Source organism: Puntigrus tetrazona, chromosome 12 (genome assembly GCF_018831695.1).
Source record: "Puntigrus tetrazona isolate hp1 chromosome 12, ASM1883169v1, whole genome shotgun sequence".
NCBI classification, from domain to species: domain Eukaryota; kingdom Metazoa; phylum Chordata; class Actinopteri; order Cypriniformes; family Cyprinidae; genus Puntigrus; species Puntigrus tetrazona.
This window is the reverse complement of record NC_056710.1, coordinates 2,447,168-2,474,876: the sequence shown is the minus strand read 5'-3', so window position 1 is coordinate 2,474,876 and position 27,709 is coordinate 2,447,168. Positions and strand designations below refer to the sequence as shown.

Here is a 27,709-nt window from a genome sequence, read left to right as displayed (position 1 = left end):
ATTTAACACAACAATAATTACTGTCAAATGTACACACAAAAACAAATCATGCATTTTAAGTGATTATTATATTACACTTCACTAAGTATTGTTTCACTTTTTAATAACATTTAAAGTGATCTTATTCTTTTGAGGTAAAAGGTAAAAGAATGGTACCATTTTGTGCATTAAAATGTTGATTGTGTAGTACTTATTATTTTCCATGTAACAGCTGCAGATGGTTTATATAAGACATCTGAAATGCACATAATAGGTGTGATCGATAAATACCTCTTATCTAAATGAATCTGCACATTTTAGAGCTTTTTACTGTGGCCAGCCTAAGGCACACTTGTGCAATAATCATCCTGTGAGGTGGACGGATTATTTCCGCAAAGGACAAGTGCACGCTAAAACAGATTTGTGAGAAATATTTTAGAGTCTTTTGTGTACATAGTACTTAGATCTTTGAGTGCAGCTCATGAAAATGCAACAGTAGTGTTACGTTTGTAATTTTGTTTATTGTAAATCCATATGTGTGTGTATATATATATATATATATATATATATATATATATATATATATATATGATATTTACACTACACTACATTTACATTGTTTATATATGACGATAAATGATTTGCCAGACAGTGAGGTGACATCACATAATCTGTTTATTTTATTTTAACGTTTTCGAGTTTTTAATAAGATGTGTAATTGTCATGCCCCACAATTCAAAAATATTTCTATTTGGGTTTTTATTCAGATACAACAGAAGGAAACTGCCGCTCCAGTGAACCACGTAATAAGTCTGAAAATTGAGATGAACTGCAGTTTTTGTCATTCATCTGATGAAGACTTCATTCGTTTCGGCCGTGCACCTACACAGAAACATTTTGGTCAGATTTTTTAGCATTTATCCAATCTTATTTTGCGAGCGACTTTTACTTTTGTTTTAAAATTTTTCTTTGGTATGTATGACTATTCAAAAGAAAAAAAACAGGAAAATATTACACAATTTATATTTTGTGGTAGCTAAATTTCATATTTATAAACTCTAAACCTATAATAATTCTATAAATGTCTATAAATAAATGAAACTATAAATAACTCTACTAATGTGAAAGCTATGAAAACAGTATCCCTGTATTCATCCCTCGTGTCTTAAGATGTACACTTATTGTTTAGTTTTTTTGTTTGTTATTATTTTTGTCTTTATGTATAATTGTATCTGTGTCATAACGTTTGTACTGTTCAATAATAAAAATAAATAAAATATTCCTCAGAAAAAAAAAATCCAGTGAACCACGTGACCGAGAAACTAAAGTCCACAATAAACAGAGAAGTCTTTGAAAATAGCAAGACCGAAAGACAGGTGAAAAAAAACCATGAGCGAGTCTCCCGTTTTATTGAGCAAACGCGAGGTCGAGCGCGTGCTCGGTTATGATGATCTGATTCCCAGACTGGAGTCTGTCATGGGAAAGTTTTCTAAACGGAGCAGTTCAGAAATAATCCAGCCTGTGAGATCTGTGGTCCCTATACAGCAACACAACGGGTATGAATATTTCCATATCTCTAAATATCACGATCGCTTACAGACATATAGGAATGAAAACTTTCTGCATTTTCCAGGTTTTTGGGCGTTATGCCTGCATATTTGGCCGCTGAGGGTATTTTATGCACTAAGATGGTGACCTTCTACCAGCGTCCAGAGGGGTCCGGTTTACCGTCAACTCAAGCAACTGTGTTACTGTTTCATCCCGAGCATGGAAATGTGACTGCGGTGAGAAACACTAAAACTCATTAGCTTAACATCATCTCTTGTGGACATCTGTTCATGTTTGGGATTGTTTTCTGGGTCAATAACGAGTATACAGTAAAAAAAAGCATCTCTGTGATGTCACTTCCTGTTTCATTTTATAATTGTATTTATATTATTTCAAGGCAGATTTTTTTATTTATTTACATTACTCCAGTCACATGATGGTTCAGAAATCAATCTAATATTATGATTTGATAGTCAAAAAACATGTTATGTTGAAAACAGGGGAGTAGCTTTTTTTTTTTTTTTTAGGTTTCTTTAATGTAATGATGTTATAATAACGGTATAGTGTTGCAAAAGCTTTTTATTTTAGATAAATGCTGATCTATGGATCTTTAAATTCATCAAGAAACCCTGAAAAAAAATCATAATTAATGTTTCTTAGACAGCAAACCAGAATGATTTCTGAGGGATCATGTGACACTAAAGTATGTTGAAATAGAAAGCAGTTATTTTAAATAGTCAAATATTTCACATTTAATATGTAGTTCCGTAACGCCATCTCTAATTTTAGATCATGGATGGGGAGGCCATCACAGCCAAACGAACCGCAGCCGTATCAGCCATATCAGCTAAAGTAGGTTCCTCTGAAACAGACCACAAGTTTGTAACGATGTAGTACATGGAGTCACTTAATCTGAATGTGATTTTCTTTCTCCAGCTTTTCAAGCCAGCTCTTTCAGAAGTGCTGTGCATCCTCGGTTCAGGGCAGCAGGCTAGAAGCCACTATGACGTTTTCACAAAACTCTTCGAGTTCAAAGAGGTAGGAAATACATCCGAGTCATTCAAAACTGTTTGTGTGTGATATAATCCAGTGCTGTATTCAATTCAGGTCCGCGTGTGGAGCAGAAGGAAAGAAATGGCTCAACGGTTCGTTAATGATCTCCAAGGTCCTGTAACAGTCTGTTCTTCGGTGAAGGAGGCCGTGATGGGGGCTGATGTAATAGTTACCGCCACAGGTGCAAGTGAGCCGATTCTCTTCGGGGAGTGGGTCAAACCAGGTGCACACATAGCAGGTCAGCAGCTCCACGTATTTCCAATGAGATGCATTTAACCAGTAAGGTACTCAGAATATAGTCATGACTTAAAGATACAGTTCAGATGTTGTTGCATGAGCATGTATTTATTTATGGCGTCGCTTTGTTTTATGACAGCGGTTGGCGCTTGTCGGCCAGACTGGAGGGAACTGGATGACATATTGATGAGAGAGGCTGTAGTGTACGTGGACAGCAGAGAGGGGGCGACGGCAGAGTCAGGAGACATCATTCTGTCTGGAGTACGCATTACTTTCCATCAATAATATAGCCGATCTCACCAACACTTAGTGGAGTCACTATAGTCAGGCATACAGAAAACACAAATTCCTATATACTCTCCATTATCATTTACCCAGGCTGAAGTATTCGGAGAGCTCGGAGAAGTTATAAATGGATCCGTTCCTGCTCTGCGTGAGAAGACTACGGTATTCAAGTCACTGGGTAACTTGTTTTTCCACAGCTGTGATCCAAAATTCAAGAACAAGATGTACTGGAGATAAAAAAAAAAAAAAAAAAAAAGTGGGGGAAAGCATTCTTACCACTGACAGAAAGCCGTAGCAGAACGCGCTCGTAAAAAGCTTGATATTTGCATTTCAGTTTTCTCAAGAGACGAAAAGGAAATATTTCCGTTTATAACTTTTATTAGATAAGAAAAACAACCCTTCTGATCTTCAGCCAGTCGTAGTGAAAATTTCGAAATGTCGTGTGGAATTTGCTCAAGGTTGTTATCTCCTGATGCTTTTTATTTATTTTTTTAGAAAGCACTCGATAGTTCTGGAAAGATACATTTGTCGGTGGAAACAAAGCTGTTATGACTAGCTGGATATTGTGTATTTTTAAATGCAGGAATGGGGATACAAGACGCTGTCTCAGCCAAACTTGTACTGGAGAAGTGGAACAGCGAACACTGAAGAACCATCCAGCTCAGCTTCCTCCGCTGATTTCACAATCGTCTTGTCTGCCACGGTGGTATCTTTATCCTGATCACTCTTTATACAGTATAATCACTAAAGTACTTTTAGTATAAAAAAAATAAATAAAAAGCAACAGTACTTTTTTCACGTATTGTAGCATCATTAATAGATTGCTACAGAGATTATAATGTATTTTTGTTGGCTAACACCTAGAAATGTGTTAGCAGTTTAACTCTTTGGTTCTGTTGCCCCAAAGCTGACAGGTTTATTTTAACTGGATTTTTGTTAAATGCCTAAAATAAAGTGTGCAGTTAATATTAAGTTAATGTTTTATTCTACAACAAAAAAAAATACATTAGTACAATACATACCCTTTTGTAATTGCCTTGAAAAAAAGGGTTTGCTAATAACTAATTTTCAGCAATAATCCAAAAGGCAATAGAAAAACCCTTCCGGATTATGGTTGGTCTACCAAAACACATCACTGCAGCACTTTATGCTGTACTACAAAACATTTTGGGACACCCCCTTATTTAGAAAAGAAAAGGGCACTTCAAAACTGTGGCAACAAAGATGGAAGCATAATTTATACATTTAAAAAGTTTTTATCAACATCTATATTGCAACGGCTTACAAGTTGGTGTTTATTGATCGCTTTCTGGTTCAAGGTCTGATTTAAAGGCATACCAGAGGTGTTTATGACTTTACGGAGAATAGCCAAGTTCTTCCATGCGCACCGAATCAATCATGTCTTTTTTTAACCTTGCCTTATGCACAGAGGCATTGCCGTGATAGAATAGAAAAGGGTCTTGTCCAAACTGTTGCTATAAAATTAGCAGCACACAATTTCCTAGAATACCACTGAATGCTTAAACATTAAGATATGCGCTCATGGAAATATGTCAAGTAGGGTGCCAATACTTTTGTTCATAAAGTGTACGTGGAAAACAAAGGACAAAGAAAAATGTGTTTATATTTGGTTTCTATTTTCAGACATAAAGGTTAATGCACTGTAGCTTTAGTGGAGACAAAAGCATGAATAAAGCGTTTTAAAAAGTTACAGATCTGTCAAAATTAAACATTCCATGTGGCAAATTCCAACCGTTTTGTCTTGAACCATGTCCAATTATAAGTATAATACTTAATGTACCATTACAACAAACTGTTTATACGTATATAACAGTCTTTAAGGGGATCTTTCAAGAATATGAACCCCATGCCATAGTGTTGTGGAGTCTACAGTACAGAAACTTCTGACACGCTCAGTTGCAATGAAACCCTGGTCTGATACTAGGCACTGGTAGATCTGTAGTCTAAATACAATACTGGGACAGTAAAATGGATAAAACACTGTCAGACTCCTCCAAAAGACTGACTAAAATACAGAGAGATTAAACGAGATCTGTCCTTCTGAATATTCAGATACAGTAGTGAAAATATGCTGTATGCTGACAAAAAGCCGTTATATGCATTGTAACCAAGTTTGTTTCTTATACAGTCAAACAAAATAAACTCTCTAGCATGAAAACATTAACACAGGAACCAAAAAAATAAAGTGTTTACTTCAGCTGTCCTCTTGAAAAATAGTTCCTTCGATATTACTGCAATCTCTGTCTCTTACAAGTATGCGTGATTAACACCCCCCCCCGCCCATTAGGAAAAATTAGACCGTTAGTGTGAGCAAACTGAAATCCGTGTGGGTTTAACGTTTGGCAATAATTCATTTTCTACAAAAACGCAGATTGTAAACAAAACATATGGGCTCACATAGAGTATAGGAGTATTTAGTTCATCAAAATGAGGGGGAAATAAAGGAGATCATTAGAAGGCAGCAGGAATTCCTTAGTGTACGGGAAGGAGAACAACTATGGATGCCACTCATATCTCGGAAACAAATAATCTGGCATCTTAACAGCTAGTTAGTGGCGCAATTCTAAATACAACGCAAGAGGGAGAAATATCTGTACACATATACTGTGCAGACTCTTTCTTCATCCCCGAGACCCATTTCCCATCATCCCCGCCTCCACTGTTTCCCTCTCAGGTGAGCTCAAATTGCAGCTGGTGCGTGTGAGTACAGTCAGTTCAGAGGACAAAACACCTCCTCTTCCCTTTCTTGACTGGCGGCGGACACAGGACCGCACGGATGGCTTCATCGAACACCGTCTTAAGGCCGCGTTGCGTTAAGGCTGAGCATTCCAGGTACTTCACAGCTCCTGTAGTGAATACAAGAGTACTTAAAGTGCGTCCACGCTTTAAAAAGGCTGGTACACTTAAGTTGCCTTTCGTGAACTAAATATTCCTTTGTTACAATTGATGTTTAGATGAAATGTTGGATGGATGGTTTAAACTGATGCATGACAAAAACTAAATAAATGGTTTGAGGGAGGTAATTATGTTTAAACATTATAATCTGTGATTAAAAGAGCGAGTACCTGGGACATGAAACTGAAAGTGCTATAACTAGTAGTAAATGGGCTTAAGATAAAGCGCTCCAGTAAAATGCCATGTGACGTTAAAAAGCATATACGATTATTGGATGGCAGTCACACTACAAAGGATGTTAAGTGACGTTTTAGTCACTTAAGCATATAGACTAAGAGTTTAATTTTGGAATTTAAAGCTGCAGTCAGTAAGATTTGCCTCTTTGGTGCCAACTCCGTCTAAAACCCTCAACTGCATTTCTTTGTGGAATTTCGATTACGACTCGTACTTTGGAACGGCTCCTCAGCGTGGACTGCAAAGTTTTGATGTGTGACTGTCAAGTCAGCACACTGTACTTCAGAATCACAGTTTCTAGCCTACATCTTGGAAGCATAAGCCAAAATAATCATTTTCACCGGATATTGTCATCTTAACAAGTCTGCCAGTTTTGTTCTGACCAACTAAAGAAAAAAAAAAAAGCTTTACAATTAATTGCACTACCAATGGTGATTAATGATCGGTTAGCTCATATAACATCAAACCGTGCAAATTGTTATTATTGCCGTTATGCTTTGTTCTTAAATTGTTAACATCTCCATTGCTACTATTTATATGCAGTGTATTAGTGCAGCGGTTCTCAATACCAGTTCTCGCGTACCCCGCTCTTAGGGCTGTGCGATATATATGGTCCAATATATTCATGCACGTCACTTCAGTAAAGCCGGGAAATCTCCATCAGCCGTTTTCCAATGCACACGCCAGTTAATACACACAGATCACATGGATCACTGATAAATGACTCCAATGAATCACCAGTGAAACTGAACGCAATATTGCGTAGCATGACAGTTATCTACAGCTCTGTGTATTAACTGGTGCTCCATTTCAGAACAGGTGATGGAGATTTACCACAAATCAAAGACACAGTTTTACACATATACATATATATATATATATATATATATATATATATATATATATATATATATATATATATAAATATAAAGGTATATGATGTCACACTTATCCGTGTGTGAAGACTGGAATTGAGAACCACTGTATTGGTGGACAGATTTCAGTTTTTGTGAAATCTAATCCTGTAATCGTCATACTCTTCAAATTACATATGAACAAAATACTAGTAACGCAAAATTATTAGCAAATTATTCTTCCTTAGACCTGTTACAGACTGCAGCTTTAAAAATACATTTTGAGATGCTCATCATATCTGTAACATACACAAATACGTGTAAAGGCAATAATAAAATGCATTTAAATGGCAGTGCATTGATACTGAAGTGCTGACCTATTTCTTTGGCCATAGCAAGCCCTTGAGGGTAGGTGATGGGTGTGAGTTTCTTCTCTTTCAACTTTTCTATAGTGTCCTTGTCGTCTCTCAGGTCAAGCTTAGTCCCAACCAGAATTATCGGGGTGTTAGGACAATGATGTCTGACCTCCGGATACCACTGTTAAAGAAATCAAAAACAGACATGTTGAGCTTCTACTGAATGTTAAATAATTCTAAGCACAGCATACGTAGGCTACTCTATACTCAAAATACTAATAGCATGTTACTGTGCCATTTCCAAAGCTAGCCCATGTTTCGCCTCTGGATAAACACCACAACCTCCCGCACCCAGCAGTGAAAAATGGCAAATGCCACTTGATCCTTTGAAATGGACGTCGCTGGATATTTTGCAAACGCAGATGATTAAAAAGACCTTTCGTCTGCTTTATTACAGCTGCATCGACAAGCAATTTTAAGGTTTTGAAACCACTTTTTCTCAATCAGTCAAGCCAGACAGTCTATTCTTAGCGCCTCTTCTTCTTCTTTTCCATTCACTGTGATCATTTCGAAAGTCGCCTACATTGACTTTGTTTATTTGTATACACCGAGCTGGTATCCTATATACCAAATATAGCCCACATCGACTTAAACCACAACACACGTGAGCACTTGCTTACCTTCGCACGGACGTTCTCGAATGAAGCTGGACTCACGAGAGAGAAGCAAATCAAGAACACGTCCTATAAGAAAAGAGACAAAATATTCAATTCATGCTTCGACTTATTTCTTTCAGGATTATTTTGTTCTTTTTCCCCTTCAGAATGAACTGCAAAGCACAGCATTGACTAGTCCGTTGCATTAATGAACTGTAAATTGACTCCACTTGTTTCCCAAGTGAAACAGTGCAACAAAAACACAGTGAGGTTTGTGCCCGAACGACAACGGCAAACAATCGAGCCATTCACTTACACAGCCTTAGCAAGAGAGACGACGACGACACAGGACTGCCATTTAATGCTCTGAGCAACATATAAAAATCACTTGAGCCTACGAGGATTTAGGACACAGGCTATTTTTAAATCATTTTACTGTGGTAAGGCGTAGTGTTTATTACATTTCCAGGACATAAGTCATCAAACTAGTTTCAAGATCCTTCCTGGTCTCATGACTCATTAAGGCAAAGATTAAAAACTCTCAAACATTACCCATATGGCACTGAAACTCAAATACATATGTAATTACACATATATAAAATCACTATACATCGGCTTTAGCCCCGTTATTATAATTGTACCGTCTGAGGGTAGGAGAGCGGCCGAAGCCTGTCGTAATCCTCTTGCCCTGCTGTATCCCACAGTCCCAGGTTCACCGGCTTTCCATCGACCATCACATTAGCAGAATAATTATCAAATCTAAATGAAAGACAGCATACGGTTCAGAGATAAAACATGAGGAATATTGAATGTGAAATGCAGCTCAGGTTATGGGGCAAATTCATTTTAGTTATTAGAAGCGACTTCCACAATAGTCGGACAGTTGAAAGGAAAAGGGTTAAAAAGAATGAGGAATACGTGAAGCAAGCGCCGACATTTTTTTTTTTTTACTCTGAATTACATGCGCAGATGAAACTGGCACAACAGGACCAGCAATGCCGGTTTTTGAAGCAAACGTTTCAGTTTTGATGTCGCGTAGACTTTGAAGGGCCGGCTCGCAAAAAAAATAAACAAAAACTTATTACAAAACCACGGTGCAGATTTAATGTCTGCTCTTTGACTAAACTGTCCCTATGTGAAAGCCAGGGTTAGAGTAAGGTCTGCTTACACGGTGGGGATGTATTCCCCGGGAAAAGCATTGGTGGTGTAGCTGATCAGAAGGCATGTTTTTCCCACAGCCCTAAAAAAAAAAAAAAAAAAAAAAACATTATTTCAGATCATTCATATAATACATCCAATGACAGGACTGACCATACCTTATATAACACTGATATCCTATATATATATATATATATCATATATATATATATATATATATATATATATATATATATATATATATACACACACACATACATAACATATACACACACACACCATCATCATCATCATCATCATCATAACATCCAGTGTTACTCATTAGAATTAGAAAAGTGGGTTTGGTTAACTTGTCCATTAAATCACTGCAACACTCCCCACACATTTAGACTGCATTTACTCAAGTGTACTTGAACGACCTAACATGTAAAAGAAACCCAGAGAAGGTTTAGTTTACACGGAAAACCCCCAGTACACAAATATGGACAACTATCATAGCCGTTTTAGCTGCTGCTAAATAAACAAAAGTCGAAAACGAGTGAAGTGTGTGAAATAAACGCTTTTAAAACATCCGTGAGCTACAAAGACCGCTCAAAAGTTTCTCAAATAAAGGCTCACAAGTTATACAAAGTTAAAACGCTATAGAAAAAACTAAAGAGAGGTCCGAGACGCGTAGGACTACAACGCTGAAAACGAGCGTAAACTTACCCGTCCCCGACCACCACACACTTTATGGCCTGCATCGGTGTTCACTTAGCACGCTATCCCCGTTAGCTCTCTCTGTGAACGAATCGATAAAAGCTGCTCCGACCGAGGTATCCAGTCCTCGAAATTCAACACGCGCGAAAGAAGAGTCGACAGAAGTCGAAAGGAAATGTGAAATTCCGCTCAAACCCGACTGAATAAAGTTAGCTGGGCGAACGCATTCCAGAGCATTTACCGCTGCCGCTGTTCCAGTAAAACAAACAGCCACCACCCAAAAATCTCAGATCCCGGTCCGCGCGCGCGCACACGCGCACACGCACGCACACACACACGTACATACACAAACACACGTCCAGTCCCGTCCCAAACAATAAACACACTCCCTGCTGCCTCCTAACGGCCTGGAGCGGATCTACGGCTCTGAAACTATTAGAAGAAAACTATTAAAAAAAGTTTTTTGAGCATATATAAATAATTTTTATGTTATGTTGTTATGTTAATCAATGGCATGAATAATACAGCAGAATACTTACATAAAATCCATATAAATTAGGGCTGTCAACATTACCCCATTGCTGTGTGAGAATAAATCACAATTCTTAACGCTTTAAAATAATTTAAACCAAATAATATTATTACAGATTTTATCACTTTTTGTCAGTACGTACTGTTTTATGTATTTGTGCGATCAAAATGGATGTCGATAGGGATATGCATACAGGAGAGCATTTTTGCACTTTTTAAAACGTGCAATGTTGTAGACCTACTGTGCATATTGTAATATATATATCTACGTATTTCGTTTTTAATGTGCTTATTTTGTGCATATTCTTCAAAATAGCATTTATGTCCAGCAGGAGAAAGAAACTAATTCAGGTTTAAAACGACTTAAGTGAGTAAATGATGGTATAAAAACAAAACAGCATGACTCAACTGACAATTATCTTTTGGCGAACTATTCCTACATAAACTAAAAACATTTTTTAAATAATGCTCATTGCTCATAACTTCAGTCGCTTAAAACTGATGTGTATAGTGCTTTAGTATTTAACTAGATTATTATTTGAAACCCTAAAAAATAAAGCAATGTTTTATTATTATTTGTAAGATCTTTTGCACTTATTTTCTAACAACAAAAGATAAAATGAGACTTATCTTTGCCCACTTTGGCCTAAATGTCTTTTGGTAAAATGGAAAAACAAAGAATCATGATACCCCTAACTTATTTTACAAAACTTAATAGAATCAACCTTCAACCTAATATTTTATTTTGCTGGATACAGCAAATATGATACAACGATTGTATTAAACAAGATAAAAATGGATCAAAATGTAAATTAAAATGTAAAGATAATTGACAATTTTGGCTAACAATGTCTTCAGCCTTCAGGTGCAGGGATCTCCGAAGAGATATTTCATATTGTTTTGTTGCATTTTTTACTGTAATTTGATAGACCACATGTAATACAATCCAATTAAGAAAAAAAATTGGGGAAACAATTTCTGCACTGCAGAAAAACCACCACAATAAACGCATCCAATCTTTCTTTAAAATAATAAAAAAAATAATTTTATTTGAAAAGCCAACCTATGAAGACATGGCAATTACAAAACCCTCTGCATAAAGATCATGAAAAACATTTACAAAAAAAAAAAAAAAAAAAAAAAAAAAAAAAAAAATTACACAATGCAATGTCACTCATTTCAACTTAAATACACAAAAATAAACTGCGATTGTTCTCTAGCCATTTTTAAATAGTATCAGCTAGCAAAAACAGAAAAAAAACTTTTTACAACATATAGATTTAGTCTAAAATACATCTTCACTGGTTTGTTTGTAGCAATTTGTCAATGCATTTTTTTGCTGGTGACAATCCTGCCACATAGGGTATAATAAATAACAAAAGTATATAACAACAACAGAAAATCAGCATAACCCCTGATGACGGACAATAGTGAAACAGTGTAATGGATCAGAAGAGTGCAAGTGCTGAATCTAGCCCTCAGGCCTAACAGTACATGTACCAGCATGCAATCCTTTATCAAACGTCTTCAGGTCATCTCAAGCCCATCTCTGTAACTCATGGCACATTATTCTCAAGAGCTCAGTTCCATTTTTCAGTGCATGAGTGACAGACTGTCAGAAGTTCGTCAAGTCTTAACTGCTTGCAAGTTCTTCATCAACAAGCTTCCCATGAACCCGGAAACGGTACACACAAGTGTATTCAGGATGACCCCAGTTAGACAGCACTTTCATCTCAATGATCTGAAAACCTCTCGGGACCTCCTCCTTGATGAAGACAGACACAATTATAAGATTAGGCAACCAATCAAGAATTACTAAGAAATATTTGCTGGTTAGCTCGACCTTCTTGGCTACTGCTGGTAGAAAACAATTACAATTTCCACATTGACAATTGACTCTAGTTTTTTTCTTCATGACAAAAAAAAAAGTTATTCCCAAGAAGCACAGTTGGTTAAGTCTTGATTTCTGTGCAGCTACAGTGTGGATTAAAACAACAGAAACACCAATACACTGGAAAACTGCATGTGTGATACTTACAGATACAAGGAAGGTCTGAAGTGCATCTCCATCTTCATCGTAAAGAAACTGTCCAAGCAACTGCCCCTCTTCCTGCTGCTCATCATCAAGACCCTTAAATAAAACGGTAAAGGAAGAAAAAAAAAAAAAAAAGCCAGATTCTTATACTTGAAATATCAAGGCTTTCCTTTTGAAAAATGGACATAATTTTTTCCCGTTTTAACATATTTGACATTTCTGCTCATTACTTGTGATGGTAAAACACTGACTTTTGCTTTAGTCTACAATATTTTATTTTCTAGAAACTGCTCCTTTATGGTGAAAACCCCAGTATGATTTCCGTTCCATGTGTACTTACATATACATTGAACTCTCGCGGGGCGCTGCTGATGTTGCCGGTGGGCGACAGGGATTTGGGCACATGATCTAGAGAAAAGGCTGTAGGCACAATCTTCATAGACAACCCGATCACCAGATAACCTTGTGAACCTTTAAATGCCCAGCAGTTCCCAGGATGCACATCTGGCTGGAGGGACAAATTAAGTGAAAGAAAGATTACTGTTAAATAAAAGCTTGACTTTAGAAATAAACGCACATGAATTAAAACGTTCTCAAACCTGGATGACTACACGTGGTGATTGGGAGAAGTACCACAGCGGGAGGCCAAACAGACTCATCAGTGCAGTTTTGGTGTCAAAGGACTCTGAACATCGTGTGCTTATGATGCTGCCTCCTACAGACACAAAGAAACGCATTCAAATTCAACACGCTACACCACCCAGGTATCAATTAGCTTGCATGTAAACGGCCTATTTTCCTCCCATTCGGACGAAAAACCAGTTCAAACAAACAGCTATTGTAGCAAAGCTATTTTCCTAGAAGTTGCACTGCACCATTGAGATAGAAAGAAGAAAACAAGCAAAACGTATTCTCATGTCACATCAGTCACACCAAGTTAAATTCAATGACTCGATGATAGAATACACAGTATGTAGGTTTTCTTTGGGGCTCATCAAATATCCACACACAGTGATGGGTAGTAACGGATTACAGAAATCTCAAATTAAAGTACTTTACCAAGTACTTAAGGATCACAATTTAAAATAATTGTATTATTCATTAGGGTTAGTCACCATGTATTAGTATCTTTGCAAGGCTTTTGTTTTTTTTTTTTAAACGCATTAAACGGCAAATTCGTGTGATTTCTTATTTACATGTAAAGTAGGTAATCTCAAACTTTTTGTCAGTCAAACTGCTTTTACCTACTACAATGGCCTAAAGTACCCCTGAGATTTTAAGGTATCAAGTTACACAGTCTTCTGAGATTAACAGTCATGTGACATACAGAAAGACAAAGAGTACCATTAAAAAAAACTAAATGTGTGTAACTTAGTGATTCAGAAGGAGCCAAAAACCTGGTCTGAAAAATGAATTCATGGTGGTTCTCGCTTATTTTGTGCATTTTAAAAACACACAACAAAACAAAACAAAAAACCTCCTGGAGCTTTGATTTTCAAAAACTGTAAAATCTAAAATGTATTAGTTATGCCTATGGTAAATGTTGAAAGTTAGACCTACAGTAAACTTTCAAATTTAACACTCGAGCAAGGAACAATACTTCTACAGCTTTCATTAATCCTAATGTTAAAAATAGTCTTTTTGTTACCATTTCATTTCAACAGTCATGCTTTAAATATCCACACAAAGGTTTTAGCGCTGAAACTGCATGCATGTGAATACTGTGCGCATATTCACACACTTTATTAGCCATTATTATCCATTGTAGAACGCTTGATTATCTACTCAGAATAACAAAATATATGTCACACACAGGAAAAAAAAAAAAAAAAAAAAAAAACAGTGCACACCTGGAAACCAACAGCAGTTCTTTGACAAACACCAGTTTTGGAAACCTTGACCACTGAATGGCCCTTTCCTTTCTCTTTGTATTTTTGTCAACATGGTACAAGATTATTAAAGCAATGCAATTAAAAAGATGGGTAAAACCACCTAAAACGAATTTAAAAAAGTAACGGTAAAAGTAAGCGTGTTTTTGGCGTGCTGTCAGAACTTGGTGGACTACCGAGTCCAGAGTTTTTTCCTCTTGTCCGTGAAAGCAGACGGGGCTCGGTGTCCGACCCGATCCCTGAGTGCCGCCCCCCGAGAGGGAATAGTAGAACTAGGAGGAATGGAGATTGGGGTGGTGGAGGGATGCTCGGAACGAGATATCGAGGTAAGAGGCTTGTGCGAATTTATAGTAGGCTTCTCTTGCTCTGGTTGGATAATTGCGTGATTAGGAAACGAGAAGCCAGCCGCGTTAATTATCAGTGCGTGGTCCTCCCGAAATTTGTTTATAGCTAAACATCATTACAATGGATTATGTTACTAACTACAAGTTGTCATGTAGTCAGTTACTGATTCCGAAGTACAAGTTATAAATAATCTACCCAGCACTTTCCACACATATTGCTACATGAAATGCAAGCCATCACTAATTCTGTGTTTTACATTCCTACAGCTAAACAACTACAGATAACTTGAAATAAAGCCAAAGAGATAAAGGCTATTACTATACCTCCAGATTCCAATGCATAGTCCACCAGACCAGTGCGGTCTTCTGAATAGAGCTTCATTGCATTGTTAACAATCAACTGTACATGCTATGGAGAAAAAAATAAAATAAAATAAAACAACAACAACACAAAGCATTACATATCCAAACATACAGAGCTATTCATTTCATATTGAAAAGACAAGTTCTCAACAGCTTACTTCCTCTGAGAGGCCTGCCTCTCCTGTGGCTTGTCGTACAGTTTGAGTGATCGTCTCTTTAGTAGGTGACTGGCCTTCCTCTACCTGAAGTGACAAGTTACCCAGAATGCTGCTCTCCAGAGCGCTGAGTGAAGCCTGCAGTTCAGTGGTGCTCACAAAGTGATCAGAGAGCCACTGCAGGAGAGATCCAGGAAGCTCCAGTTCCTCTGCTTTGTCACTGCCATAAAACAGAGATCTAAATTCCTTCTCCACCTGCTCGGACACCTGCAAGAACAGATCCGAGCAGTTATGAGATTTTGTTCAGAACAGTTACAACTCTATATGGTTAGAACTCGCATTTTTAAAGTTTCAGAATTTAAAATTTTTCAGAAACTGAAATCTAATTTCTTCCAGGTTAAAAATGATTTAAATGCTTCATACGGATGTTAAAAAAGCCAGGTATGAAAATTAGACTGCAGAAACTACGGATGATGAACTGAAATGGCAATGAAGCACTTACTGAGACTGAAAGGGAGTCTAGCTGTTCACACTTTTCTCTACATCCCATCAGCCCCTGCACATCATCTCTGATGCGCTCCAAAGTCTCCTCTAGCCGCCTCACCTCTGCCAGCAAATCTTCACCGGAGCTGCTCTCAACCTCCTCACTGAAGATGGACACACATTACTAAATCAAGATTACTTAAAGTACCTTGAGTATTACTTCAATGACTGAGACAACAACACTGTTGACTGTTTAAACCAGATTTAAGATGATTATGGACCTGCGAGGGTCAGAGGAGGGCGCCTCAGCCTCAGGAATCTTCCTAGAAGCAGGCTCTTGTTTTCTCTGTAACTCCTAAATTAAATGAGTCAGTCATACAGCTGATTTTGCACAGATGACTTGAATTACTGAGTTTAAATCACACATTGAAAAAGCATGTGAACCTTTCACTACATAAACAAAATCCTGCATGCTGATAAAGCATCATCTGTGTTCCTTACATAATTTGAGTGTCATACCTCAGTTTTGCGTGCCAATGTCTGAAGGAGAGCCTCAGCTTCAGCGAGTCGAGTGTTCTCTGACTGACGCTCTTCTGCATGTTTTTCCTGATGCTGCAGACAGAATTGAATATACATATACATCAATTAAGGCTGTTAAATGATTAATTGCATCCAAAAATAAAAAAAAGATTGTGTACATGAGAATATGTTTTGCTTGTTTTCTTTTGGTCTGCATTTTACATTTTAAATCTAAATTTCTGACACAGAAAAACTAATGCATTTTGAGTGCAGAGGATGCTCTCCAAAATGGCGCCTAATTGTTAAATACAGAAGTTATTTGCGGGGTGGGGTTTACATACAAAGCGTACACAGCTCGGTTCATAACGTTATTGTAACCCACTGATGGCAGATGGAGTATTCTGACGGTGTCTTTATTTTTCTGGACCTTGACCGTGTTATTTACAGATTGTCAATGGGACAGTCATAAGTCTCCCTGTTTTCATCCAAAATATCTTAAATTGTGTTCAGAGGATGAATGAAGCTTTTATGGGTTTGGAACGACATGGGGGTAAAGTGATTATAGAGTAACCCTTTAATTGCTAGGGATAAAGTCAAGTCTAATAGCTTGGATATTTAGCGACTGACATTGTGATGTTTTTACCTGCTGTGTGTACTTGGCCTCTTTCTGCACTTCTCCTTTCAGCAGGCTGAATCGCTCCTCCAGCAGGTCTCCAATCCACTTGCCCAGACTCTCTCTGTCCGTGAGTCTCTCTGTGTGGAGCTCTGAGCGCAGTGTGTTATACAGACTGAGCACTTCAGTGTGTTGCTCCTCCTGCCTGAGCAAACCCCCCGTTACTCGATCCCACAGCTGAGACAAATTGTCCTCTAGACGCATCAACCTCTCTGCCTCTACTGATGACAATGACTGAACTGAGGGCCTCTGAAGGGGAAGACATAACAGACAGTCAACTTAATATTTTAGTATTGGTAGAAAGAAAGCTAATTTAGCAGGTAACAATATACTAGTAAAATTTCAAAAGGTTTCAAAAAAATAAAAAAAAATTCAAAAATATAACCTGAGTGTTTGTGTCAGGGGGAGTTTGTCTCTCCTCTGAGGTGGATGGAGGGGTGACGTAGGAGGCATCTCTCCACACCATCACATTAGCAGAAGGAAGCATGGCTAACAGTCCAGATGGTCCCCAGTAGCACAAAGCTTTAATAAAGTGCACAGCAGAAACGCATGAAGACGCAGGATCTTATTTCTTAGACCAACAACAACAACAACAAGAACAGCAAGCTCACCAAGAAACAGAAGAAAAGGTACAAGAAATAGGACTTGAGAGAGCATAGGGAGACACCTGAAAGAGAATGAAGACCGAAGGTTAAAATATGCATTATACTTGTACTTATTTGTAAAGTGCCTTTAACTACACTTTAGATCAATAATGCCTTCGTTCCTTACCAAATTTTAGAGATTTTAGATCTAGCTTTCATGCATTTGTAGTCATGTAACCATTCAGTGACCATTAAATATTTGTGAGTTTAGTAAGTGAATCTCAAAAAGCATTGAATAAAAAGGCACACGCCAGACGAACACAGATCAGAGTTACATAACCAGTTTGCTGTAGGAGTAAACAAATTTACAGAAAATGTCAATGCGATTTCGTTTAAACAAATTAGCCAGTTATCGGACCTGTTATTAGGGTTTAATGCAAGTTCTTATATTTTTAGTAGTAATTTAAATAAAAAGGGTAAGGCTTCTATCACGATGAAGAGTTCAATCTAGCGTTAAATAACTACACTGGATGTGCATTAGACACAGATAAGTGCAGAAAGAGTTAAACTCACTTTGCGAAGAAATCAACAAGCCACAAGAAGCTTCCTGAGGTTGTCTTCCCTGAAAAGACAGATTAAAGCATGAGTAAATATGAAGAAAAAAAAAAAAAAAAAAAAAAAAAAAAAAAAAAAAAGTCAATTAGCAAACACTCAATAAGGCACAGAGCAGGGTTTGGGTGTATAGCGAGAGGTCACACATACAAGAGATTAGCAAAAAGCTGACAAATTGCAATTATCCCCCACCCCCCACCCACCCATCTTGTAGCATTTATCCTGAAAGCAGCAAAAACAACCCAGGCCTCCTAAAATCTCAGTAAATGAAATACATGCAGTAGGATCTAGACGTCATGAGAGTACTCATCAATAATTTAAATCAAAGTCTAATTAATAAAAAAATAAAATAATCAGAGTGAAAAGCTGATACCCCACATTTCTTTTTACATTACATTATTTTGTATGCCTTTGCTTTAACAGGGGCTCATGTTATCAAACTGAAGAAATCAAATTTTCTTTGACCTTTTGAGAAGAGTTGTACTATGCAAAGACACCACTAAACTGGCTTGTTATGAATTAAATGGATGGAGTTTAAAACTCCTTTAGATAGGAAGTCAGCAATGCAATCTCATTTCACATGCAAAGAGGATGTTTACATAAATGTCTTAAGTAAACAGGCCCTTTCTGGCATCATGGCATCCAAGGATCAGACAGAAGGTTGTATGATGTGAGAGAAAGTGTTTCTCCAAAAAATAAATAAAATGAATAAATAAAACCCAGAAGAACATTCCGAAAACCTTTTAATGAAAGAAAACCTGACAACAATCTGGAGGAAATAAAAAAAAATAAATAAAAAAAAACCACTAGGTCAATGTCACTAATTTGCTTACATTTGATTAGCTACTTTACTAGTGCAGCATATTGTATTTATCTTCATTTCTCATCTGTGTTTTAATGTTTACAATTTTAACTATGTAGAGATTGCAGAAACCCACTGTTTACAGCTCTAAACTGTAACAGGACTAATGCCTGAATGTATGCATGAAGAAATAGGATGCACGGCAAGAAAAGACACTTAAGAGTTAACTACACATGAAATGGAAAGATTCCCAAATGGAGAGCAAAGTGAAAAGTCATGCAAGGTTTTCTGAAAGCCCTTCACAAGGACAAAGCCACACCTGGCGGAGAAAACTGCCCTGACCACAACCTGAAAACCAATCAATGCAGGGAAGGAGCTCATAGCAGCATTAAATGGCTTGACAACTATTCCCAAAACCATACGCTATTGGATTGAGAAAGATTGAAGGTAAGAAAGATGATTATATAACCTGTAGAAACTATGTTTGACCATAAGGTCCCTACAGGCTTCTCTTCTTGCGAAGAATGAGAGTCCGTTGCAAAATTATGCTTCCTTTTGCAGTCATCACCTGTCAGAATCGATGTACGTTTAAAAATGACATTAAACTGTGTGCTAAAGTTCCATTTCCTCAGCATTTGCTGTGCTTCTAATCTTGTCATGATAGCCACCAACAAACATTTTAAACAGACAAGACTGTACATCTACTAGAGCAAACATTTATGAATTATTTTGCTATTATTCATCTACAATACCTAGCGATTCCACCCAAGAAGCTTCCTTCTTTAACTCATTCTTAAGATGGCCCTTTAACTTGTATTTAAATCTATACCGATTAAGTGTGTACTTACATAGTACGCCGCTGATCTTCGGTCGTTCTTTCTGCAGCACTACCTCTTTAACACTCATACTGCTGTAGTATTTATCATTGCCTATGGAGGAAAAACAGAACAAATAAACATCAGATAAAGCCAAGAGTCCTTCGCAATTCTGCACCAGTCGTCTTCATTCCTCCAATCCCAGCTCTGCATAGACAGACTCCAACAAAAGAGATTTGCATGTAACCAAGGCAGTGCTCGTGGTGGACAGGTGCATTTGTTTATGCACGGTGTAATCATGCCTCGAAGAAACATCTCGAAGGGGAAAGCGTAAGTTGCAGTGACTGTAGGAGGTCGAACACCATGGAAAAGGACTAAAGTGGCCTGTGACGGGGTGAGAAGAGTTCATCAGAAAAAACTGTTCAGGTGTAATGAGATGGCAAGAGAGATTTGCCACTCCTGAGGCAGACTTCCACTAAAGGACTAAATTTACAAAGACAGCATGAAGAGACGGGTGCTCAATTGCAAAACCTTAACAACAACAACAGAGGGGGGAAAAAAATAAAAAATAAAAATGACAATTGTCACACAGGGTCCTCAACCAGAAACAGATCTTAAGCTAAAGCAATAGATTTCTAATATTTATTTTAACTCTGTAAAGTAAAACAAATTTACTTTAAATGACCAATTATTCAGCATTAAAAGCGACATGCCACGGAAAGCAAGTAGTTTTAAGCATGCAATGTCTGTACATTTATTGTGGTTAATTGTACATGGATTATGAACATAAATTTTCAGGCCCACTTTGTATCTTATTCATTGAAAGAGCTGTGTGTATTTTGTACAGAAGTACAGAAGAAGAAGAATTTTACAAATGGTCATTTATTACTGTGAACACAGATCAGTGGGGTTTTGGAAGTTGCATTCAATTTCGCAAGTGACAGAAGATGCACTTTACCTGTAGAGTGACTTCAATATTATAATTATTAATATAAGACCACTGTGATAAAAACCCACTTACTAACCTGGTTTACGAACAGTTATATCCATTATTGCAACTTCAATTTCGAGACGAGGGAATGCCGGTAAACCAGATATCTTTTTTATGATGCCTGCAAGGATACCAGAAAGGGGCCATTTACATTAGGGCTCCTTAACTATATTTGTTTTGAGGGCCAGATTTTTCAGCTGGAAATCTGTAGGTGGCCACGTTTTTTAGTCTCAAATGAACCCCAGTCCAGCAATTCATAATTTCTTATAAATAACTATACGCTGTGAACAAATGTGTTGGTCACCAATCAAGAGCCTAACATTTCAATAAATCCTACAACAAAGCAGCCTCAAAATTCCTTATGAACGATTTTCTCTTAAAATGACTTTGAGTGCGACATAAGCGTAACGAGTTCTTTAATAATAAGTAACTGCCTGTTTCTGGCTGTTTGTAAAGTGTGAACTGTAGCTTGGTTAATAAAATCCAGGCAACAGAGGGTCTAAGAAGAAGTGATACCTCCATTAGCATAGCCATAGTTTGCTCTCTTCTGATGCACAGACTGCAGTATCTTCCTCAGCACAGTGGCTGTAGAGCGAGAGATTCCCTTACACACTCGCACACACCATTGCAACACTGATAACAGCAGGCCTGGAGAGACATGGACCGATTAAATCCATACAAAGTCTAAAGATCAAGACATCTGAAAGTGTTAGAGTGGTTAGGGAAGAATGAACGGAGAGTGCGAGTGACTGATTGTGGAGAACATCTTTACCCAGCAGGCTGCTTTGCATACATGCAGTGTGCAGATCTGTGCACATCCAAGTCCATCCAAATAATTACCTGGTAGGTTGGTTTGCTGGTTAATTTAAATTTTTTTTTTTAAATAAATAATATATTATTAAATAATGTGTGTGTGTGTGTGTGTGTGTGTGTGTAATGTTGTTGTTGTTTTCACACACACGCTTTTGAAGCTGCAGAGATTACGCAACAGATCCCCCATCCTTAAGATCTACCAAGGTGTGAAAGGTTTCTTGAAAGCCAAGAGACTACGAAAAATGTTTCTAATACTGACACTGTAATCAGTGTAGAACCTAACCTTAACACTGGCTTGTTTTACACTTTGACAGGGACAACATGTTGAAAAGAAAGACACCCAAACAGCAATAACCCATTTAGCGAGGAATCCCACAGCCTGGAAAAGTGACTTAAAGACTAACCAAGGCTGATACCTTTAAGCAGAGCCATCTGCATCAGTAGTGTGTATATGTATGCTACAAATGCAGCAATTTTCTTTCGGTTATGCAGGCACATCTCAGACAACATCACCAGCACACCTGCAGACATAATGAAGTCAATCCTTCAAAAAAATACTTAGCATCTAAAAGAACTGAAGGACTACGAGCCCATTTCGGAAGACCAGAAAAATCCTGACGAAAAGTCCCAAATTTGGGACATATAAATAAAAAAAAGGGTCACGGCAAAAGTAGCTAAATTATTTAACGACAAAATCCCCAAATTAGAAACATTGATAGCACATTACTGAATGGGCTCACCTGGCTTGTATTTGCGATTCTTGTCCCTGCAGTACAACGTAGTGTTTGGAAAGGAGGCGGTGCTGGGTGTCTCTGTAAAAGACGCCTGATGCCCAGTAGCATCGTGAAGGGAGCTGTTGTTCTTTGATGGAGAGGTATTGGGGCAGTCTTTGTAGATGTAGCCGTTCTGTGCTGTAGAGGTCTGTGTTTTGGCCTCCACTGTGCTGTGGTGTGCAATGATTGTCTGGTCTGAAATAAAATCCAATAAAAAGTAAATACAGATGTAATACAGATGAACAAAATTGATTTACAAAAAGTAAATAAAAGAATTTACCCTTAATATCACAGTCTTCATCCAAACCTATTAAAAAAGAAAAAAAAATGAGTCAGTTGTAAATCAGTATAATAATTAGTATCATAATCATGAAGGTCTGCTGGCACTGACCCCAGAAGCTGTCGACTAAGGTGCGTTCCTGTATGGAGGACTCATCTAAGATAGAGGACAGCAGAGAGGTATTGCTGGGCGCACAGCTGTTCAGTGTGCTGTTCAGTGTGCTGTTATGGGCCTGCAGGATTGATGTTGAGGTAGACCTCGGAGTTTGAACAATCTGTGGTGTCCCTGAAACAGAGTGATTGGTTCTTCTGCTCTTCAGTGTCCTAAAAGAGAGAGAGACAGAATAAGAAGAGAGGACAGAAAACAGAATCAAAATATTGCTGGCCTTATTTCCTGATGCCTCCTTCCATTTAGCTAATATAGTTGAAGAGATGGTTCAACTGTAGGGTTCATAAATAACATTCATTTTCAAGTGAATTATCCCTTTAAAGGGGTCCTATCACTCTTAAAAAAAAAAAAAAAAAAAAAAAAAAAAAAAAAAAAAAAAAAAAAAAATCTAGACTTTTTACAAAGACACAACAGAACCTCTCTTATAATGTGGGTAAGGGGACCTCTAGTGGACACAAAGTAACTGCATCTGTTTGTGGTTATTTCTGCAACTACATTAGATTTAGGTTACTTGGCCACTGAAATCATAAATTATAGCTTTTCTTTGTGTCTTCTACACTTTCAGTTAAATAAATCTATTTAGTCTGTTCCTTTATGTCAACATTACAGGTCAAACTGAAATTCCTAAAAAGGAAAGTACATGCATCTTGCATTATAACATGTAACTAATGGCCTAATTTTTGATAACTGATCCCCTGCTGATTTTCATGGACAAACTGCACTCACTGGTCACGGCTGAAAGAGGTGCTGTGGTGAAGAGACGAGTCGAGCAGACCGTCATCTCCATAGTTACTTATGCTGGTGTGCAGACGGAGACTGCGTCTGGACATCCTGGGTGACTCGTAAACCGGTCCAATACTCAGCTCCCTCTCTACGTCTTGTGCTGAAGAGGAGTAGCTGGAACTGATGTAGACGGACAAAAAGCACAAATTAAGACTAATTAGGATCAGCTACAAAAGAAGAGATTAACGATTAAACCAAAGGGCTGTTCAATGCTTGATTCTGATTGGCTGACTACGTAAACGTGCAACTATGCAGTTGCAGACATGTCAGCTTCATTAGTTACATATCACTTCAGCAAATTATTTCAAACACCCATTTACACCCTAAAACAATAAAAGATGCCAGAAACCACAGACACCCATACCAAGCAAATAAAAATTACAACAAATGTAATCAAATGATCTTACATCCTCAAATGCAAAGTGAACTTTTTTTTGTTTTGCAATTGTAAAACTATATTTCTCAGTAGCCAGGAAGTAACATGAGTGCTTTGGAATAGTTAAAATGTAGCTACAGCTTATGATGTGTCACAATCGAGCAGTCCTACACTAAAAAAAGGAAAAACATCATGTGCCGATAAATAGGCCATAAGTGTGATCATTTAAATACCTACAAACTTCAATAAAATTTTTTACATGAAATGGGTGCATTACTATAAACTAAAATGTTTAAGGTCAGATCCTGCTTTAAAAAACCCTGCACTATAGGCTTTGTGCAGCTTTGGAAACACAAGGGAGATCCTCTCTGCTAACCAGCCAACACTGTTAATCTTATATATATATAAATCATAAATAAATCATAAATCCACCAGCAATAACAACAACAACATGAATATACTGATGTTTGCATTAGAATGGGTGGCCATGCGTCAGACAAAATAAATTAAAAAAAATACACACTCCCTAAACAAAGAACAACTGGACAATTCGGTATGTATTAAACCTTCATAACAGAGAAAACAAACTCGAATCCCAAACAGTCAATCCAGTTAAAATAAAACAAAGGGACTTGTCATTTTCCAATAACTGTGCCCAGCCACCATTTCTAAACGCAAGCCAATGGTTCAAGGACAGTAACAACTGCCATCTCTCTAGGAACAATCCCAGCATTCACGTCTGCGAACTTTGGAGCAGTTCTGCTTGCTTGAGGTCTGACAGTGTGACAAAGGACATTCAGACAGCAGCTGCTGAGCAGAACACATGCTAAACAGTAACCTGACAACGTAGAATTAACATCAGCTTACCGCTGTTAGTTCCAGCCTTAAATCGATACCAAGAACAGCACTAGCATTAAAGCTAACGCTTTCTGCAATACACTTAAACACAGAAACCCCCAAACAAACAGGTGTAATACACACAGCACCGTCCAGCCCCAGCTCTCCAGATCCCATGTGTCGTCACTGGTCATCCCATGGAACAATCACATTACTGCACACTCACGCTCACACAATCACAAGAAGCTCTGGAGGGATCAGGCAAATTAAGAAGGCTTGATCTACTTCCTGTGTACAGCTCCTGTATACGTGACATGTGAGCCACTAAACGTTCCCTGTCCCTCCCTCATTATCCTCAGGATCGCTATCTATACAATTTAAATGCGCTTCACTGTACTTTGAACATGGGATGAATAGCATCTGTAAAACTGTTTAAAAAAAAAAAAAACACAACAACAAAAAAAAAACAACTCAGCGTAATGTCCAGTATTCACCCTATATTAATCTCTGGTGATCCAATCACATGTGATCAGCTGAGACGCATTACGGTAGCGTGCAAAAATGAACAATGCTCCGCTGATCATCGGTTTGTGTCAGTGTCAATGAGTTAATCTATTTTTATGCCTCAATTATACTATGAATTTATTGCGAATGCTTCTGAAATGCTGAATGCTTCTTTATAAATTTTAATGTGGCACAAATTACAAGAATGATTTTGACAATCTTGACAAGTTGCAAAAAATACTTTACTTGTAAAATGCTAAACATCAGTTTGCAATATCAAGAATCAAAGACTTTTTTTAGTTGGTTTGTAATTCCATTTAGTCACAGAATTTAAACAAATGTGTGTTACATACATACATAAATAACTTTAAAGTTTTACATGTGTAACAGTAGTTTAATGTACAAAATTACACACAACAATTTGACAATTCAGCCGTGTTGACAATTGACTACTAGCTAGAATCAAGTTGACTAATGCCACCTTCTCTTACGTGCCATCTCTGATTTGGAATGGGAAATCAGTAAAGACAAAGAGAATTATATGGGTCAGCCCTAAAATACTGATCATTCTGCTTTGCTTGTGTACATGGCAACATCTTTTAATGCAAACATACAGCAAGCAATGGAGGGATCACTAGTGCTCATTCTTCTTGACCTGTCCGGAGCTAAATTTGCTATGACAAATGAGTGGAAACAAATCCAGTCTTCTGCAAAGAACCACTCATTTTGTTTGAGACCATGAAGAATTAAAAACCTTTTTTGTTGCAAAAGGGTGTGATGCAGAAGTGATGCATTCTGACAAATTATGGGTAAAACTGGGTGTAGGACAGAAAGCATGGAAAGAGAGTTCACACCGTTCATCTGCATACTTCTGACATCATAATGGCACAAATCACAAAGTTGAGAAATCTTGGAATCATCTCACACCAAAATAACAGCAAATGTTGAACTCATGCATGAAAATACATATGACAATGTACTAAATAATGCACTTAAGTTTATAATAAATTCTGTTATCTTTTATTCTAATAACAATACTAAATAGGTGAAACGGTCCAAATAACTAAGGAAAAACAATGCCCTTCAAGTAACAGTGCTACATAAATTTAATGTCAAAAAGGAGTCATATTCTAGTAGCTAAGCTAAGGTAATGACACTGAAACAACAAAAAAAGACAAGCCTATGCCATGGTCCAATTTCAACACTACAAATCACAAACAATTCTAATGCAATACCAATGGCTGAGAAGTTGCACACGGTTTTTCACAATGCAACGTGGATGCCTTTCGCATACACTAAAGAGAAAAACGATACACAACCAAAACAAACCATGCACACTTAAAGCAACGTTGCAGTCAATCATCGCTGTCATGACTTGTCGCAAAAAGGAGGTTTTACGATATAACGCAGTGTCTTCACGAGACTCACACAAACGGGTCTGTCGCCCTCCACCCTCAAACGATCCGTCTCCGACACACACACAGCACCTGCGTCACCGTTAAAACAATATAATCCATATGTGGCCATCTCTAATCATAAAAAAAACAGCTGAATGAACGCACCAATGAGAAAAGGGAATCGGCCCACTGCCGCGAAATACAAACACCGATATCTGACAGATAACATTTAACTTTAAGTTAAACGTACGAAAACACAGCATTTCACAAACTGATATTCCGAAGTCTGACGTTACAGTAGCAACTTAACGAAACACCTTTAAGTTAAAACCCGTAATAAGCGAATTAAAAAAAGAAAGTGTCAGGTAAATATTGACTCAGCAGCACCTGTCGCAACTGACTAGCGAGTTAGCAGAGCAAGCAGAAATTAAAATAACTTACCTACGCTTAAACGTCGCGGTTTGACTCTCAGATCAAGACACAAAGAACCGAACTGTACTTCAATAACGAACGTTTTGCGTTATTTTGCGTTCGCTTCACAGTACTGTATTATTCAGCGTAACGGTATTGAGCCGCATCTTTAATCACGCCTCAGGTGGCTATTTAAATATCACGTCACGCACTTGAGCTTGAGAAACGACGTCATATCCGCCAAATTTTACCTCTTTACAAATAAAATGTTAGTAACTTACAAATATACACTAAATATGCAATTTGTTACCTTTTTCCTTTTTGATAGAGCGCCGGTTTTATTAATAATAATATGTTTATTGTAATATATGTAATGTAAATCATTCATATAGAACCGTTTATATAAATGTAACATTTATAACTTTTTACAGTGTATAAAAACAATTAAAAAGTTCTTAAAATTAAATTGAAAGGTGAGCAAGAACGCATTGGGTAGAACGCAGTTAAGTTGTAAATATTAATTATAGGTTACATTTATACATAAAGACATAAATTTAATACCAGTCATACATTTATTTACCTACACTTTATTATTT

General features: G+C 37.4%; 3 protein-coding genes across 10 annotated transcripts; 1 reads left to right on the top strand and 2 right to left on the bottom strand.

Moving 5' to 3' along the window:
- The first annotated feature begins 1,306 nt into the window (after positions 1-1,306).
- crym (crystallin, mu) lies at positions 1,307-4,854 on the top strand. The gene is made up of 8 exons (XM_043254337.1): positions 1,307-1,535; positions 1,613-1,763; positions 2,317-2,379; positions 2,464-2,565; positions 2,635-2,818; positions 2,957-3,078; positions 3,196-3,280; positions 3,686-4,854. The coding sequence occupies exons 1-8, from the start codon at positions 1,369-1,371 to the stop codon at positions 3,748-3,750; spliced, it is 939 nt and encodes a 312-aa protein (XP_043110272.1). The 5' UTR covers positions 1,307-1,368; the 3' UTR covers positions 3,751-4,854.
- On the bottom strand, positions 4,719-10,293 carry rac1a (Rac family small GTPase 1a). Its single transcript, XM_043254338.1, has 6 exons — positions 9,985-10,293; positions 9,287-9,358; positions 8,760-8,877; positions 8,143-8,205; positions 7,484-7,643; positions 4,719-5,969 (listed from the first exon to the last, which is right to left on the bottom strand). The coding sequence occupies exons 1-6, from the start codon at positions 10,017-10,019 to the stop codon at positions 5,839-5,841; spliced, it is 579 nt and encodes a 192-aa protein (XP_043110273.1). The 5' UTR covers positions 10,020-10,293; the 3' UTR covers positions 4,719-5,838.
- A 1,378-nt stretch (positions 10,294-11,671) lies between these two features.
- Positions 11,672-27,285, bottom strand: sun1a (Sad1 and UNC84 domain containing 1a). 8 transcript variants are annotated; one of them, XM_043253106.1, is made up of 23 exons: positions 27,144-27,285; positions 23,532-23,708; positions 22,749-22,960; positions 22,638-22,664; positions 22,325-22,552; positions 22,001-22,105; positions 21,288-21,419; positions 20,806-20,892; positions 19,814-19,894; positions 19,435-19,533; positions 18,125-18,173; positions 17,579-17,634; positions 17,353-17,489; positions 16,938-17,216; positions 16,295-16,387; positions 16,057-16,130; positions 15,795-15,939; positions 15,296-15,559; positions 15,099-15,183; positions 13,141-13,256; positions 12,882-13,049; positions 12,545-12,637; positions 11,672-12,271 (listed from the first exon to the last, which is right to left on the bottom strand). In XM_043253106.1, exons 2-23 carry the CDS (start codon positions 23,633-23,635, stop codon positions 12,140-12,142), a joined length of 2,766 nt encoding a protein of 921 aa, XP_043109041.1. In that variant the 5' UTR covers positions 23,636-23,708; positions 27,144-27,285; the 3' UTR covers positions 11,672-12,139. The 8 variants fall into 8 exon arrangements, with proteins under 8 accessions (XP_043109041.1, XP_043109037.1, XP_043109039.1 ...); XM_043253102.1 differs by lacking the exon at positions 27,144-27,285 and adding an exon at positions 24,946-25,085; XM_043253104.1 differs by lacking the exons at positions 19,435-19,533; positions 27,144-27,285 and adding an exon at positions 24,946-25,085.
- Positions 27,286-27,709: the final 424 nt, after the last annotated feature.